Here is a 17,894-nt window from a genome sequence, read left to right as displayed (position 1 = left end):
CATAGCAGTCAGTACTGTGTTTTGGAGGACAGAGGTTGCGTAGCAGTCAGTACTGTGTTTTGGAGGACAGAGGTTGCGTAGCAGTCAGTACTGTGATCTGGAGGACAGAGATTGCGTAGCAGTCAGTACTGTGTTTTGGAGGACAGAGGTTGCAGAGCTGGTGGCAGTACTGTGATTTGGAGGACAGAGATTGCATAGCAGTCAGTACTGTGTTTTGGAGGACAGAGGTTGCGTAGCAGTCAGTACTGTGTTTTGGAGGACAGAGGTTGCGTAGCAGTCAGTACTGTGATTTGGAGGACAGAGATTGCGTAGCAGTCAGTACTGTGTTTTGGAGGACAGAGGTTGCGTAGCAGTCAGTACTGTGTTTTGGAGGACAGAGATTGCGTAGCAGTCAGTACTGTGTTTTGGAGGACAGAGATTACGTAGCAGTCAGTACTGTGTTTTGGAGGACAGAGGTTGCAGAGCTGGTGGCAGTACTGTGATTCAGCATAAAATACTAGTATGCAATGAGGAAAATTGTATAACACACGATGTTGCTCTGAGGTCTAGTGACACGTATGCTTGGAATCCTTGTTATCGTATCGCACTTCTCTGCAGTTCTAATGAGGGTTTTTGAAAGAAGAAGAAGTACAGAAATACATACTCTTGATGGCCTTTGGTTTGAGTTATGATAGTAATCTGTCCTGCTCCCAATTTCAAGAGATCATTTTAATCCCACATGTGCGTGGAGAACCATGAGCCAGAAACAGAAACAGGTCAGGGGAGTCAGATATTTTCAACGGCAGATTGCATCGTCAGTAATGGCATATAGCTGGTTTAAAAACACAGGGACCCGTTTCTATCTTATACAGACATAGTAACTATGAGCCCATCAAGGATTTGTTAACCTAGACGCCCACTGAAACCTTCCATAAAGAACCAGTTTGTCACCTGATAGGTCTGATATGGCCATGGGGCTGATACCAATCCTGGTCATTGATCACATTGAATGGCTGCCTATGGTGAGCTTTTTTCCCCCCAGAGCTGGGCCTGAAGCATGTACCCTACTGTAGGCTACACCAAATACAATATATCATTTATTCATAAATGCTTTTGTTGTTGCTGTTTTTCCCCCTCAAAACGATTTGCTGATGAGAAGCAGCTTAATAAAACCGCATTAGATGTAATCTTCATGTGAGATGTAGGTCAGGAGTTGAACAGAGACTTATGGTTGGTAGGCTGAAGTCAGCCTGGTCTCCTCTCTCTGATACAACAGTCCAGTTAGCCATGATGGGAGGGGGAGATATGATGATGACACCCTTCCTCTGAGGGCTAGTAAGGTCAGGATGCAGGTGACATCACAGGACGCAGTCTCGAAAGGGAGGAGGGGTCAGAGATGGTGCAAAAAGAAAAGTGTTCCTGGAAACACGGCTTCCCTAAAGTGGGCGTATGTATGGTCACCATGGCAGCCCTATGGCTCCCCTTTCACAGTAACATCCGGACAGCACACACCCTGGAGCCTTGTCCTGGGTCGAGCATGTACACCAAACAGGATGGCGACCCCACTGCGCTGAAGACTCATGCCTCCGAAGCACTGAGGTCAGAGCAGCGCTTGTGAAAAACACTAGAAAACATGAGCCCAACACAGACCAGACCTGTGTTCAAATAAATGATTTCAAATACCATGAACAAGGGTGTATTTGAGTCCGTATATTTAAGTATTTCAAGTAACTACTTGAAAAACATCTGAATTCTTACTTCCAAATGTCTTTGAAAGTAATTGAAATACCTGAAATAGTATTGAAACCCACGTCTGACACAGGCATACTGTAGTACCTGTAAATGAAGTCTGTTAAAGTACCAAGGGGCTGACAGCACAGTCCTGTTATAAAGACTGGTGCAACACAGGTCACGCAGAGAGCCAAGATACTCGGGATAGAGGCTGAGATCTGAGATCATTAGCAGCCACTCACTGCTAGCAGTGTTCTGTCAGCATGGTTAGACACCGCATCAAACACCAGTTGTCCTAGCTTAATGATGTAGTGAGGCAGTGCATGCCTGGTTGGACTTCTGAGGCACTGAGACTGCTCTGCTCTCTGGTTTCATGTGAGGATGTGTGGACTGTGAAATGGGCCCGCTGAACTGTCATGATGAACGCTCCCAATCTTCAGAAAGTCCTGGAGAGCCTTTTAATCCCTTGGCTGCATGTTTTGGGTAATCCCTCTTTGCTTCATCTTTTGATAGAAGAGGAAAAATACTGTCATTTGTAGGTTATTGTGATGTACTGTAATATGAACTTTATGCGTACAATATAGTGAAGTATGCGTATTGATCTCTTAAAGGGACATTTCACAATTTTCCAACTTCAAATGTATCATCTGTATCATCTGTATCATCTGTATCATCTGTATCATAGGTTTTGTAATAAAAGATATAGAGGAAGATAAGAGTTGTTGGGTTGGTGCTGGAAATTATGAATATGAAGTCTTTAAAAAAAAAAATTAAATGCCCCTTTAAGCTTTCCTTCCTAGGTGTTTCAAATGAAAAACATTAACCAGTTTTCTAGAAAGTTGCAAAGCTTACAACCTGTGCTCTACCTTTTGTTTGAACGAAAGCCCAAATGCAGATCTAACAAAAAAATATATTGAATTTGGTTCAGAGGAAGTGACAGATGTGACCGAAGAACTAGGTTAGTTCACATGGCCTTTAGGGTAGGGGAAGAAGCATTCTCCCTATAACTTTGATACAGTCAACAGAGTCACTCGTTACCCTGTTAGACACAGAAACCACCAGACATGTTGGATAGTAGTCTGTGGAGGATGGAGAAGTGAACCTCTGCAGCTATGCACAGAAGTGACATGAGGAGGAAGCTGTGGTCACCGTAGACCCCTATTGCGTAGTTGAACCAAAAGTCTCACTGGGGCAGTTAGAGAACATCACAATACAGTACTGGACTAGTTAAAGCTTCCCTTTATCAGTCTGACTCCTTACTTTAGTATATCGCATGTCCTGCTCTTTGTCAACCCACAGAACTTGGGAGTAGAATGATTTGACTGCAGGGCATGTTCCTCTGCAGGCCTTTATATGGTTTCGATGAACTAAACCACTGGATATCCAGCTTTACTCTAAACTGGCAATCAATTTATAATGCATGAGACTGAAAACAGAGACTGGATTGATCAAATATTTAGCATGTGTTATTGTGTTGTTATAATAGATGAATTAAATGAATGGCCACTTGTTGTGGATGCATGCAGCTTTTGGTATTGTTGATTGTGTGCTTACAATCTGCCATTGGGTCACTAAAAGCACCAGGGAACTATCGAGTGGCCCCAGGGGGAACGCATGGCCATACAGTGGATGTACAGCCACTCCATATATAATCTCAGTGTGTGCTCAAAGAACACACAAATGCTGTAGTCCTTTTTCTCATTTCAGAAAAAATACAAGTAATGCGCATGTTTCAAAGAATTCTACCCTAAACTATTTTGCAAACCCAGCTATCACCTTCAGAGTACACATGGTTTCATCTTGACTCTCACAAGTCAGGGCACTCTGCTGGGAGATTCAGAGACCTTGGATGGAAAGTAAGTGGCTGGGCTTGGTACCAGCAGGGAGATGGAAGCTGCTGCTCTGTCATCGAACAAGTCTCTTAACCTGATTTGCTTCAGTAAAAAAAAAACTTTCAAAGAACTGAAGAAATTGATATTATCCAGAAAAGATATCAGAGTGAGTTGCTGTGGTTAAGGGCATCCAGTACATAGCTAGAGAAATGTCATGTTATCATGTTTACATGTCATCATGGTCTAAAATATTGTATCTATGCAACCAGGCACAATGTGATTGTTCCTTTATGGGGACAGAAGGTGAATTGCAAATCTCCAATATTCAGTCAATATCTGGAGTAACTATTTACATTCAGTTGTGAAGAGGCAGAGAGAGAGAGCGAGAGAGAGAGAGAGAGAGAGAGAGAGAGAGAGAGAGAGAGAGAGAGAGAGCGAGAGAGAGAGAGAGAGAGAGAGAGAGGGAGATGACTCCCTCTCTCACCAGTCACCTCAACATCTCTGCAGCATTCTGTGCTAACGCGCACCGGGAAACATGAGTGTGAGCTGCGTCGCTGCACCCTGCTCTCGAAGGCTGCAAATCATCTCGAGACAGGAGATGCATGAGAAATAGCGAGACAGGAAGCAGCCTTTAGAATGTAGAAGAATCTAATATTTGGATGAAAGAGAAACTGGTTTCCGATATCGTATGATTGACGTCAATTTGACCAGAGAGAAGGGAACAAAAGAATGGGGATGCCAGGAACCGAGGAAATTCATTTGAAAACAACCTATTTTCGCCTGTGAGTTGACCTGAAACAAATAGTCTGTAATGAGAAAGACTTAGGATGTTTAGAATAAGTGTAGATAATGAAAATCCACTTATGAATAGTGGCCCTCATTTAAGCAACAGACTGGCCTGTCACTTATTGACAGAAGTCTTATACTCTATCATTTACTGTTGAGTACCTTGGTTAATTTCGAGACAGAAAAAAATGTAGATATTTACATACTGGCTATCCTTAGGCAAACAATTGTTTTGTTATGTTATTCAGTAAAAAAGCCTCCCTCAATGGGTCTAAATGGCCCCTGAAGATTAGTATGTTAAAATCCAATTTATAAGTTTCATTTGGGCATTTTTATTTAACTGACTCTTACAAGCTAAAGTCTAGGTTTCATATTTTAATTAAATAAATCAAATATCCTCAAAATTACATTGGACATCTCACTATTAATATCCTCACTATATTGAGGTTTTGATGTACAGGCCCTTCTGGTCCAAATCATCCTAAAGTATCTCAACATTGATTGTGTAACACAAAGGAGTTGCTTATAGATGATTTGGACATGATTTTGAAAATGCTAATATAGGTACCATTGACTTGCATTGATTGAGAGAGAGAGTTGGTGGGATATGACAATGAATGAGCAAATGTGACCATAAAATCAAGTGAACAAGCGTTACATTTGGGATGTCAGATAATGTGTGGGGTTGTGTGGATTTAGAAGTCTGGTGGCGTTTAATGTTTCTGCTTTCTCTGGGGATTGTATATGATAGGAGAGGATGAATTGTAATTCCTCAGAGGGGAATATTGTCTTAGACACACAGCAGGCTACTGTATTCAAAATAGACACTGTATGAGATAGATAGAGGGAGTCTTATTCTGTTGGCAGGCTGGCCAGCATTGTTATGTTTATTACAATTTTATTCTTAACTTGTTTGAGGACAGGAAGGCCACCTCCCCCTTCCTGCAGTGTTCTATTGTGCCTGTCCATAGAGGGGATGTGGTGGGCCACATACGACTACTTGGCAGCTATTTTTGCAAAGGAAAAAAAATCATAATGCAAGTATTGAGAGGTTAAACAATACAGAACAAAACACCACACGTCAGAGCTGCTTGTTTGCCTATTTCGATTTCTATGCGTCATTGTTGAAAAGAAATGCATTCGAATTTCAGGATAATGTTTTGACAGAGTGGCTTAAAAAAGACTGGTGTATAGTTTGATTTGCAACCATTGAACAAAACCTCAGTGACTGAATGACATCTGAGGCGTCAGGAAGGATAATAGCAGTATGGGTGGGAGACGGGTGTCTGTGGTCAATGACCGTAGCTTTGTCTCTGTGCACAGGTGACCAGTGGAAGAGACCAAAGAGAATGGATGACAGGGTATAAAGACCTGGTCTCTTCTCATGGTTAACTCTCCTCTCCTCTGTACATTTTTACCAGCAGGACCAAACCAAAACTGGACCAAACCAAAACTGGGGCACACCAGAATCGTAGTCATCTGCAGAGCTGGAGAAGGCCCTAAAATAACTTGGAATGGGTGTACGCTTTCCAGACTTAAAACATATAATTGTATCTGACTGTGTGGACATAACTGTCATCTAATAGTCCTCTGCATTTTGTTATTGAATGTGGATGAGGAACACGTGTAGTACCTTTACTCATCCAGTTTGGGAAAGTGAGGAGAGACAGTTGGAGGATTGGAGTCAGAGTCTGAGGCGCCATGCAGTCTGACGACCTCTTCCTCCGCAAGTTCTGCCGGCAAAGGCCGCGACCCCCTCTGGCAACGGTCAACTTTGACTCTAAGCGGGACGGTGGGGTACGGGCGCGGGTGCTGGCAGGGGAGTGGCCCCCGAGGAGGGACGGGGAGGGGGCAGATGGGGAGAGCCTTACTAACCCGAACCGTGTGGGTCTGAACCTGAGGTCCGTGGGCCGAGGACACATCATGCAGAGAAGCAACAGTGACGTGACTCTGGGTGACTTGGACTCCTCTGGTAAGGTGGGAGGGAAGGCCACACGGGCGGTGGGGGAGAAGGCAGGTGCCGGGGCTCAGGGGGACTCAGGGGTGGTGCTGCACAGGGAGTATGGCAGCCTCTCCTCACTGGAGAGACAGACAGGTCTGTCAGGAACACAGGAGCTCAGTGCAGACGACCAGGGAGCTCTGAGCCCCAACGCCCTCCGCTTCAAAGACCCCTTCCTGCTGCTGGGTCTGCATGCAACACCCCCAGAACCAGACGGTTTCTTCAGGGCTCTTTCCGCCCCCACAGGAGAAACTCCAAAACCAGCCAAGCCCCCCAAGCCTGAGGGGCTGAGCAAGAAGGCCAAGCCTTCACCCCCACAGATCCCCCAACCAGGTCCTTATGACAACCTGGGAGGCGGAGCCTGGGTCAGGAACTTTGCCCACTATGATGTTCAGAGCATTCTGTTTGACCTCTTGGAAGCAGCCAGCAATCGGGACAGCATCGGCCGCAAAAAGAACATCACCTCAGGGGCGTCCGCCGCCTCAACGATGCGCCCCCTCACCCAGGCCACACCCTCCTCCCCCTCGCAGGGTGGGGGTAGTGGTGGGGGGGCTGTGGAGGACCCTGACCAGTGTCTGCTGGACGAGGGAGATGGGAACGACAACGAGCTGCTGCTCAGCTGCCCCCACTTCCGTAACGAGATGGGGGGTGAGGAGCGGGCGGGCCTGGGGAATACACAGGGAAGAGGGTGCCTGTGGCTGAGCCTGAGGAACCCCAACGATGCAGTATCAGTACTGGAGGAACCCAGAGAGAGCCATGTCCAACAGCAGGGCAAGAGCAACTACTTCATAGAACACGCAGACCTGGGAGCCCACTACTACCGCAAATACTTCTACATGAAAGGTGAGTGCTGCGTCGTTGTGTGTGAAATATCATGTTTGCTTTACCTCATTAAATGATTGAGACTGTTTGTTTGTGTTCGTCAACAACGGTGTTACAGGGATATTTCTTTCCACTCCTCAGATCATCAGAACTTCTTTGGTATAGATGACCGCCTGGGTCCAGTGGCCATCAGCTTCCGTAGAGAGGAGAAGGAGGGGTCCAGTGGAGCTCAGTATAACTACAGAATCATCTTCAGAACCACTGAGGTCAGTCTACAATACACACTCAAGGTCAATATGAGTATACAGTATTGACAGACTTCTAGATCCTTTTCTGAATACATACCGCCATTCACACATACCCATACTTACTATTGTTGCACACATTTGTCCATCTACTCACACCCCTCGGGACTGTCCCTGCCTCCCAGCTGAAGACTCTGCGAGGCTCCATCCTGGAGGAGTCCGTGCCGTCAGCGGCCCGCCACACCACCCCGCGCGGCCTGTCTCCCAAGAGGCTCCTGGAGTTCATCATCCCTGAGCTCAACCTCCACTGCTTGCGTCTGGCCTCCACCTCGCCCAAGGTCCGAGATACCCTGCTCAAGCTGGACGAACAGGGGGTGAGTAGGACCCACCCTGGGTTGACCCCACTCAGTGTCCTGCTCATGGCCAATAAGATGTCTGATCCATCAGGATACTCTTTTAGATGGTTCATGTAAACCTCCTATGGAGCAGTCTACAGAGAAATGTGTCTGATCTGTCCATTCTGATACTATCACTTGAACAGGCATTCAAAGAGATACAGTACACCTATTCTAAAAGTTCTGGGCTGCCATGGTTATTAGCAAAAACACAATAGTTGATGAAAATCTCTCTCTCTCTCTCTCTCTCTCTCTCTCTCCTCTCTCTCTCTCTCTCTCTCTCTCTCTCTCTCTCTCTCTCTCTCTCTAGCTGAACTTCCAGAGGAAGGTGGGGGTGATGTACTGCCGTGCTGGCCAAAGCTCTGAGGAGGACATGTACAACAACGAGAGCTCTGGGCCGGCTTTCGAGGAGTTCCTGGACCTGCTGGGGGAGCGAGTGAAGCTTAAAGGCTGGGAGAAGTACCGCGCTCAGCTGGACACCAAGAGTGAGCCCTGCACATACATACTATCTACACGTTATCTGTGTTGGTGTTGGTCCCATGTTTCATGAGCTGAAATAAAATAACCCCCAAATTGTTCATGCTCACAAAAAGCTTTTCTCTCAAATGTTGTATACAAATTTGTTTACATCCCTGTAAGTGAGCATTTCTCCTTTGCCAAGATAATCCATCCACCTGACGGTGTGGCATATCAAGAAGCTGATTAAACAGCATGATCATTACCCAGGTGCACCTTGTGCTTGGGACAATATAAGGCAACTCTAAAATGTAAATTTTTGTCACACAACACAATGCCACAGATGTCTCAAGTTTTTGAGGGAGTGTGCATTTGGCATGCTGACTGTAGGAATGTCCACCAGGGTTGTTGCCAGAGAATGTAATGTTAATTTCTCTACCATAAGCCGCATTCAACGTTGTTTTAGAGAATTTGGCAGTATGTCCAACCGGCCTCACAACCGCAGACCACATGTAACCACGCCAGCCCAGGACTTCCACATCTGGCTTTTTCACCTGCGGGATGGTCTGAGACCAGCCACCTGGACAGCCGATGAAACTGTGGGTTTGTACAAGCAAAGAATTTCTGCATAAACTACCAGAAACTGTCTCAGGGAAGCTCATCTGCGTGCTTGTCGTCCTCCCCAGGGTCTTGACCTGGCTGCAGTTTTGCTTCTTAACCGACTTCAGTGAGCAAATGCTCACCTTCGATGGCCACTGGCACGCTGGAGAAGTGTGCTATTTACAGATGAATCCTGGTTCGAGCAGATGGCAGACAGGGTAGCGTGTATGGTGTTGTGTGGGCGAACGGTTTGCTGAGTGCCCCATGGTGGAGGTGGGGTTATGGTATGGGCAGGCATAAGATAATGACAACAAGCACAATTGCATTTCATCTATAGTAATTTGAATGCTCCATGTCGCAAGGATCTGTACACAATTCCTGGAAGCTGAAAAGGTCCCAGTTCTTCCATGACCTGAATACTCACCAGACATGTCACCCATTGTGCATGTTTGGAATGCTCTGGATCGACGTGTACAACAGTGTGTTCCAGTTCCCACCGATATCCAGCAACTTCGCTCAGCCATTGAAGAGGAGTGGGACAACATTCCACAGGCCACTATCAACAACCTGATCAACTCTATGCAAAGGAGATGTGTCATGCAAATGGTGGACACACCAGATACGGACTATTTTTCTGATTCAGGTCCCTACCTTTTTTTGAAGGTATCTGTGACCAACAGTTGCATATCTGTATTCCCAGTCGTGAAATCCATAGATTAGTGCCTAATTTATTTATTTCAATTGACTGATTTCCCTATATGAACTGTAACTCAGTAAAATTGTTGAAATTGTTGCTTGTTGCGTTACATTGTTTGTTCACTGTATATATTGAATCACAGAGCATCAGGGGTTAGTAAACACATAAGATTAACACTATCTAACACGGTGTAATTGTAGCAGTATTGGGAGAAGCTGTATAGTCACTGTGTGTCCTCTATCTTAATACTGTCTATCACTGTGTAATCTAAGCACCTAAAGTCAGACTGATGTTTTTTTTAGTCTGTGTTTACACTATCTGTAGACTGTCTCTCACTCTGTTAGCTACGAGGCTGATAGCGACGTGTTTAAACCTTTCTGTGCGCGTGTGTGTGTGTGTGCTCGTGCGCGCGTGTGTGCACACAGCGGACTCCACGGGGATCCAGTCCCTCTACACGCGCTACCAGGACTATGAGGTCATGTTCCACGTGTCCACCATGCTGCCCTACACGGCCAACAACACACAACAGGTAACAAACAACACACAACACACAACACATACACACTACACACTGCTTTACAGGACGCTAAGGAAACCCAGTCAGACAACTTGAAGCCGTGGTAGTGATAATGTGATAACGTGGTTGTTTAGAAAGTCGTTTTTCATTCGAAAACGATTCGAAACTGAGATTCTGATCTTTTACACAAGCATAGTTAGGTCTTTTTTGGGGGGGCAAATATTGAAGAGAATAAGCAGCGTTCCTCGCAAAAAATGTATGAAAAATAATCTTCTTGATTCTGTGTTTATGGTAACATTATTCTTTGGTTTTAAAACCTACACAGTTCCCCATATTCAAATGAAGGCGTCCCCGCTTTTAGGAATGTCACACAACAAGCACGGCAGGCAAATGACTTGTTCCTCAGCGTCTCTATGTCCAACTCCCACTCTAAAAGCATGCTGTGTCTGCCCATACACTATAGATACTGAGCTACTGCCACTCTGTCTGTTTGGCTGGCAGTCAGGCTGGAGAGCCGCTCACATCTGCCAGCTCTTCGGTTGGAGTGATTTGGAAACACGACACCATACAAATAAGTAACACCGAATAGCTAACTGCACATGATCATTAGTTGATCAAATAACCAAAATGTATTAACAGCTCTCTTGACTACCTCTAACCCCCCCCCCCTCTCTCTCTGGTACTGTAGTTGCTGAGGAAGAGGCACATTGGGAATGACATAGTGACCATAGTGTTCCAGGAGCCAGGGGCTTTGCCCTTCACTCCTAAGGCCATTCGCTCCCATTTCCAACATGTCTTCATCATCATCCAGGTGGAAAAGTCCTGCTCTGACCACACCTACTACAGGTGAGATGAGAGCCTTCTCTCCTGCTGTACCGCTGTCCCTGGCTGCTCCACAACTGTCTCTGTTTGTCTCGAGCTGCACCGCTGTCCCTGGCTGCTCCACAACTGTCTCTGTTTGTCTCGAGCTGTACCGCTGTCCCTGGCTGCTCCACAACTGTCTCTGTTTGTCTCGAGCTGTACCACTGTCCCTGGCTGCTCCACAACTGTCTCTGTTTGTCTCGAGCTGTACCACTGTCCCTGGCTGCTCCACGACTGTCTCTGTTTGTCTCGAGCTGTACCGCTGTCCCTGGCTGCTCCACAACTGTCTCTGTTTGTCTCGAGCTGTACCGCTGTGCCTGGCTACTCCACATCTGTCTCTGTTTGTCTCGAGCTGCACCGCTGTCCCTGGCTGCTCCACGACTGTCTCTGTTTGTCTCGAGCTGCACCGCTGTCCCTGGCTGCTCCACAACTGTCTCAATTTGTCTCGAGCTGCACCGCTGTCCCTGGCTGCTCCACAACTGTCTCTGTTTGTCTCGAGCTGTACCGCTGTCCCTGGCTGCTCCACAACTGTCTCTGTTTGTCTCGAGCTGTACCGCTGTCCCTGGCTGCTCCACAACTGTCTCTGTTTGTCTCGAGCTGCACCGCTGTCCCTGGCTGCTCCACAACTGTCTCTGTTTGTCTCGAACTGTACCGCTGTCCCTGGCTGCTCCACGACTGTCTCTGTTTGTCTCGAACTGTACCGCTGTCCCTGGCTGCTCCACGACTGTCTCTGTTTGTCTCGAGCTGCACCGCTGTCCCTGGCTGCTCCACAACTGTCTCTGTTTGTCTCGAGCTGCACCACTGTCCCTGGCTGCTCCACAACTGTCTCTGTTTGCCTCGAGCTGTACCACTGTCCCTGGCTGCTCCACAACTGTCTCTGTTTGTCTCGAGCTGCACCGCTGTCCCTGGCTGCTCCACAACTGTCTCTGTTTGTCTCGAGCTGCACCGCTGTCCCTGGCTGCTCCACAACTGTCTCTGTTTGTCTCGAGCTGCACCACTGTCCCTGGCTGCTCCACAACTGTCTCTGTTTGTCTCGAGCTGCACCACTGTCCCTGGCTGCTCCACAACTGTCTCTGTTTGTCTCGAGCTGCACCGCTGTCCCTGGCTGCTCCACAACTGTCTCTGTTTGTCTCGAGCTGCACCACTGTCCCTGGCTGCTACACAACTGTCTTTGTATGTTTATCTGCTTTCAGCATTATCAATCAGAAATGACAGGTGTAACAACATGTTTACTGTTGTCACATTGTATTTACAAGGGTATCAAAACTAGGAGTGTGCTGCAAGACTCTGATTATGGGGTTGGATTTCTGATTTTTTTACCCTGACAATCTCTCTCGCCCCCAGGGTGGCGGTAACACGCTCCAAAGACATCCCGTTATTCGGGCCTCTGTTCCCTAAGGGTGCTCGATTCCCCCGTTCCCCTGCCTTCAGAGACTTCCTGCTGGCCAAGGCGGTGAACGCTGAGAACGCTGCCGAGAAGGCGGAGAAGTTCCGCTCCATGGCCACGCGTACACGGCAGGAGTACCTGAAAGACCTGGCAGAGAACTACGTGACCACCACGCCAATCGACTCCTCCACCAAGTTCCCCCTGCTGTCCCTGGGGGGCAAGCGCAAAGACAAACTGAAGGGGGCCAAGGGGGCTGAGCTGCACAGTGCTGGGGCGCTAGTTTGGGCTGTCAGGGCCACCAGTGGGAATGAGGAGGAGACAGGAGGACAAAAGCTGCCCTGTCTACTGGGGGTCTCAGCTGAATCAGTGGTGCTGATCGAGAGATACACACGGAGGGTGGTGTTCAACTGCTGCTGCCGTGACGTGATTGGCTGGAAGGCGGTGACAGACAGCAGGGCCATAGGTGGGCCTTGCCTGGATATCTTCTATGAGAGGGGGGAGGCAGTGTCAATCAGTGTGATGGACAGCCAGGCAGAGGAGATACGGGAGATGGTGCAGAGACTAGAGGTGAGTGGGAAGGCTTTCAAACACCACTGCTCATATTGTGTTATCGCATCATGGTTTCTGTTCCGATGTTACATACAGTGGGGCAAAAAAGTATTTAGTCAGCCACCAATTGTGCAAGTTCTCCCACTTAAAAAGATGAGAGAGGCCTGTAATTTTCATCATAGGTACACTTCAACTATGACAGACAAATGAGACAAAAAATCCAGAAAATCACATTGTAGGATTTTTTATGAATTTATTTGCAAATTATGGTGGAAAATAAGTATTTGGTCACCTACAAACAAGGAAGATTTCTGGCTCTCACAGACCTGTAACTCCTCTGTCATCCACTCATTACCTGTATTAATGGCACCTGTTTGAACTTGTTATCAGTATAAAAGACACCTGTCCACAACCTCAAACAGTCATACTCCAAACTCCACTATGGCCAAGACCAAAGAGCTGTCAAAGGACACCAGAAACAAAATTGTAGACCTGCACCAGGCTGGCAAGACTGAATCTGCAATAGGTAAGCAGCTTGGTTTGAAGAAATCAACTGTGGGAGCAATTATTAGGAAATGGAAGACATACAAGACCACTGATAACCTCCCTCGATCTGGGGCTCCACGCAAGATCTTACCCCGTGGGGTCAAAATGATCACAAGAACGGTGAGCAAAAATCCCAGAACCACACGGGGGGGGGGGGGGACCTAGTGAATGACCTGCAGAGAGCTGGGACCAAAGTAACTAAGCCTACCATCAGTAATACACTACGCCGCCAGGGACTCAAATCCCGCAGTGCCAGACGTGTCCCCCTGCTTAAGCCAGTACATGTCCAGGCCCGTCTGAAGTTTGCTAGAGAGCTTTTGGATGATCCAGAAGAAGATTGGGAGAATGTCATATGGTCAGATGAAACCAAAATATAACTTTTTGGTAAAAACTCAACTCGTCGTGTCTGGGGGACAAAGAATGCTGAGTTGCATCCAAAGAACACCATACCAACTGTGAAGCATGGGGGTGGAAACATCATGCTTTGGGGCTGTTTTCTGCAAAGGGACCAGGACGACTGGTCCGTGTAAAGGAAAGAATGAATGGGGCCATGTATCGTGAGATTTTGAGTGAAAACCTCCTTCCATCAGCAAGGGCATTAAAGATGAAACGTGGCTGGGTCTTTCAGCATGACAATGATCCAGATCTCAACCCCATAGAAAATATTTGGAGGGAGTTGAAAGTCTGTGTTGCCCAGCAACAGCCCCAAAACATCACTGCTCTAGAGGAGATCTGGATGGAAGAATGGGCCAAAATACCAGCAACAGTGTGTGAAAACCGTGTGAAGACTTACAGAAAACATTTGACCTCTGTCATTGCCAACAAAGGGTATATAACAAAGTATTGAGAAACTTTTGTTATTGACTAAATACTTATTTTCCACCATAATTTGCAAATAAATAAATTTAAAATCCTACAATGTGATTTTCTGGATTTTCTTCTTCTCATTTTGTCTGTCATAATTGAAGTGTACCTATGATGAAAATTACAGGCCTCTCTCATCTTTTTAAGTGGGAGAACTTGCACAATTGGTGGCTGACTAAATACTTTTTTGCCCCACTGTAACTGTATTCAACTCACTGGGTCCTGTTGTTGTCCTCAGCTGGTGACGCGGGGCTGTGAGGCGCGGGAGGTGACCCCGCTGCGTGACGGGGTGGGCCAGCCAGGCTTCCTGATGAGCGAGGAGGGCTTTGTGACAGACCTGCAGCGATTTGGCTATGCGGAGAGTGGGGGTCTGCAGCTGGGGGCGCGGGTGGTGCGACTGTGTGGTCACGCCCTGGTGCACCTGGGGCCGGAGGAGAGGGCCAGACTGCTCCGCACTGCCCACAAGATCCACATCACCGTCATCCCTCCAGACGAGAACGGCAAGCCCCGCAGGTCAGAGAGGAGGGAGAGGGGGAGTGAGAGATGGATGGGGATAGAGGAGAGTGGGGAGGGTAGGGTAACATGGCAAGGATTAGGGTAGAGGCAGATATGGAGAGAGGGATGGAGGTCAGGGTTGTAAAGTGTTTTAGTAGTGTGGTAGGTGAAGAGTAATGTTGATGAGTGGATGAGGGGTTAAAGGAGTAGGAGGAGGGAGGGCTGAGGGGAACAGATTCATTGAGGAGGCCAGGGAGGCACCATGCCAGGGTCACAGCTCACTCTGTTGTTTATGGCGTGCTGTCGTCAGTGTCCCACCAACTGGCTAACCACCAATCAATGGCTCTAATGGCCTCTAATGATAGTGGCCCAGGTAGTGGCTGTTAGCAGAACCCTCTACATCCTTTTAATGTCAGCCAGATCGCCAGTGTTCCAGTGTTACTGCAGCCTGGTGAAGGAGGAACTGCTCAGATAGAGGAAAGGGAACACTGAACAGGATATTAGCTTCACAACTTTGCTTACCACATACCTGTCAAACTGGCTAGTGGAAATATCTAGAGAGATAGCGGATGCTGCTTTGACAGTCATGTTTAACATCAGCCCCAAAAAAGTGTGGCGGCTGTTACAATGTTGTCACATCCTGTGATAGGGAATGACACTTCTTTGATTTCAAAGAGATTCCATGTTTCTTCATAAGTATTTCTTGTTTTATCCTCCTCATCCGTCTGGCTCAGAGGTACTGCTCTAGAATACTCCCAGTAAAGCGCGGACCGACGCAGACGTGTTTGTACATTTTGAAAAACTTTTGTTTTGGTGTGAGCCGGACCGTCATTGATTTCAACAACCACAGACTACAGTATGGCACAGAAGAGTATAGTACAGTATAATGTACTGTATTGTACCCTATTTTACTCTTATGTACTCTACTGAACTAAACTGTACTTTACTTAACTGTACCCTACTGCATTAAACTTCACTCTGCTCTACTCTAATGAGTTAAACTCTACTGTCCTGTACCAATACCGTGCCGTACTCTACTCTACTGTACTCTACTGTGCTCTACAGCAGTGCTTCCCAAACTGTGGGAACCACTGTCATTCAGCAGACGCTCTTATCCAGAGTGACCTTTCTTGTACCCACTTTTATTTGATCTTGTATTTTGATGATGGAGTTTTGTCAAGTCTATTAAACGACTCCATTTATACCAAGTTCGATTCTCCTGCGCCTGACTTCCCTGCCACCTACACACACGACATTACAGAACCACTGTCATTCAGCAGACGCTCTCGTCCAGAGTGACGTATAGTCAGTGCATTCGACTAAGGTATATCAAACGACAACATATCGCAGTCATAACAAGAAAAATAACATTTCTGTATCCGTTACTGAGAATGATATTGTAGTTGAAGTGGTCTGTTGGTTTATTATAATACAGTAGGTTGGACTACCTTGAACATCATCTTTGCCAGATTTAAAGTTTCTGAAAAAGCTAACATTAGTGAGTGTGACAGAAAGAAAAAAATTGTAATATTCTTGTGATATAACGCTTACTTCCTTTTAGGATGTATGTGCAGTTGAAATTTGGCCATACATATTTTCAACGTCTGTAAATTACGCGGTTTCTACGTTCATTCAAAACAGAAAATGAACCTGATTTCAACGTCTGGGACAAGTTGTATTTTCCACGTCGGGAAAATATGTATTTTCACCTTTCATTCAGCACCTAAAATGAACCTAACTTCAACGTCTGGCGAAGACGTCTTTTCAATGTAATTTTGCTTACTGGATTGTATCATTCCTGAACAAACTGAATGCTTAAAAAGGGAAGTATGAATATTTCCTCAGTAATAACATGTTGTCGGTGTGTATTCTGTCTCTGATGGCTCCAGGAGTTTCTCCGAGTTGTACCAGAAAGCCATCCAGGATGCAGAGCGTAAGCCTGGGGAGGGCCAGTCTGGAGAGGCCTGGGTACTGGACGAGAGGGAGGAGGAGGAGGAGATGGAGGAAGAGGAGCGTGAACAGGGAGAGGGAAAGGAGGCGGAGACGATGGAGGGACCAGCTGAGGGAGGAGAGGCTGAGGACAGGCCGTCAGAGATGGGACAGGGTGAGGAGGACCAGGGGGACCAGGGCTCCCTTTTCTCCACACCCAGCCTGCCTATTTTACGGGCCACCTCCCTGCATGACCACCCCCCCAACCAGACCATGGAGGCGATCAGCCACTCCCAGCTAACACGCAGCTACTCCTTAGAGTACTCCCGGGACATATGTGGCGGGTACGTGACCTCCACCCTCAGTCTCATCAAACACCTCAGGTTATCCCTGCTTTACTCAGAGGATTTTCTGACATCCGGGGGCTTGACATTAACGCGTGTCCTCTCATAAAAAAAAATGTTGGACTGAGTGCACAAAACATTAGGTACACCTGCTCTTTCCATGACATAGACTAACCAGGTGAATCCAGGTGAAGGCAATGATCCCTTATGGATGTCAACTGTTAAATCCACTTATATCAGTGTAGATGAAGGGGAGGAGACAGGTTAAATAAATATTTTTAAGCCTTGAGACAATTGAGACGTGGTTTGTGCGTGTGTGCCATTCAGAGGGTCAGTGGGCGAGACAAAAGATTTAAGTGCCTCTGAACGGGGTATGGTAGTAGGTGCCATGCGCACCAGTTTGAGTGTGTCAAGAACTGCAACACAGCCAACTTGACAACTGTGGGAAGCATTGGAGTCAACAGCAGCATCCCTGTGGAACGCTTTCTACACCTTGTAGTCCATTCCCCGAGAATTTGAGGCTGTTCTGAGAGCAAAAGGGCGTGCAATTAAATATTAGGAAGGTGTTCCTAATGTTTTATACACTCAGTGTAGATATAAGTTGTCCCAATGGACTAGTAAAAAAAACACATAAAAATCACAATATCAAACAATTTCCAATAATATTCAAATATATTTATTTTTTATATACATAAATAACAAAGCCTACAGGTCAAAGTGTAGGTGAAATGCATATTGGCTACAGCCTCATGTCCAAACCGATAATGACATGAGGGTGGCCTTAGAAAATGTAACCCAACTTTAATGAGCCTTTTAATTCCATAAATATAGGCTAAACACCAGTCATGTTTGACAAATAT

General features: G+C 46.7%; 1 protein-coding gene across 10 annotated transcripts in view; it reads left to right on the top strand.

The window, feature by feature from the left end:
- Nucleotides 1-17,894, top strand: part of LOC109872698 (signal-induced proliferation-associated 1-like protein 1) — a 45,091-nt gene that overhangs the window by 14,264 nt on the left and 12,933 nt on the right. For 5 of the 10 annotated variants that reach the window (XM_031807936.1, XM_031807941.1, XM_031807945.1 and 2 more), the window contains exons 2-10: nt 5,750-7,170; nt 7,291-7,415; nt 7,580-7,768; nt 8,100-8,274; nt 9,968-10,071; nt 10,748-10,905; nt 12,265-12,874; nt 14,505-14,779; nt 16,651-17,034. In XM_031807936.1, coding sequence (XP_031663796.1) covers nt 6,030-7,170; nt 7,291-7,415; nt 7,580-7,768; nt 8,100-8,274; nt 9,968-10,071; nt 10,748-10,905; nt 12,265-12,874; nt 14,505-14,779; nt 16,651-17,034 — 3,161 coding nt within the window. In that variant the 5' untranslated portion in view covers nt 5,750-6,029. Of the gene's footprint in view, nt 1-4,044; nt 4,325-5,749; nt 7,171-7,290; nt 7,416-7,579; nt 7,769-8,099; nt 8,275-9,967; nt 10,072-10,747; nt 10,906-12,264; nt 12,875-14,504; nt 14,780-16,650; nt 17,035-17,894 lie in introns of those variants that run through there. The other 5 variants (XM_031807937.1, XM_031807943.1, XM_031807940.1 and 2 more) reach the window with 3 other exon arrangements.

Source organism: Oncorhynchus kisutch, linkage group LG28 (genome assembly GCF_002021735.2).
Source record: "Oncorhynchus kisutch isolate 150728-3 linkage group LG28, Okis_V2, whole genome shotgun sequence".
NCBI classification, from domain to species: Eukaryota; Metazoa; Chordata; class Actinopteri; order Salmoniformes; family Salmonidae; genus Oncorhynchus; species Oncorhynchus kisutch.
This window is presented reverse-complemented; position numbering and strand designations above follow the sequence as displayed.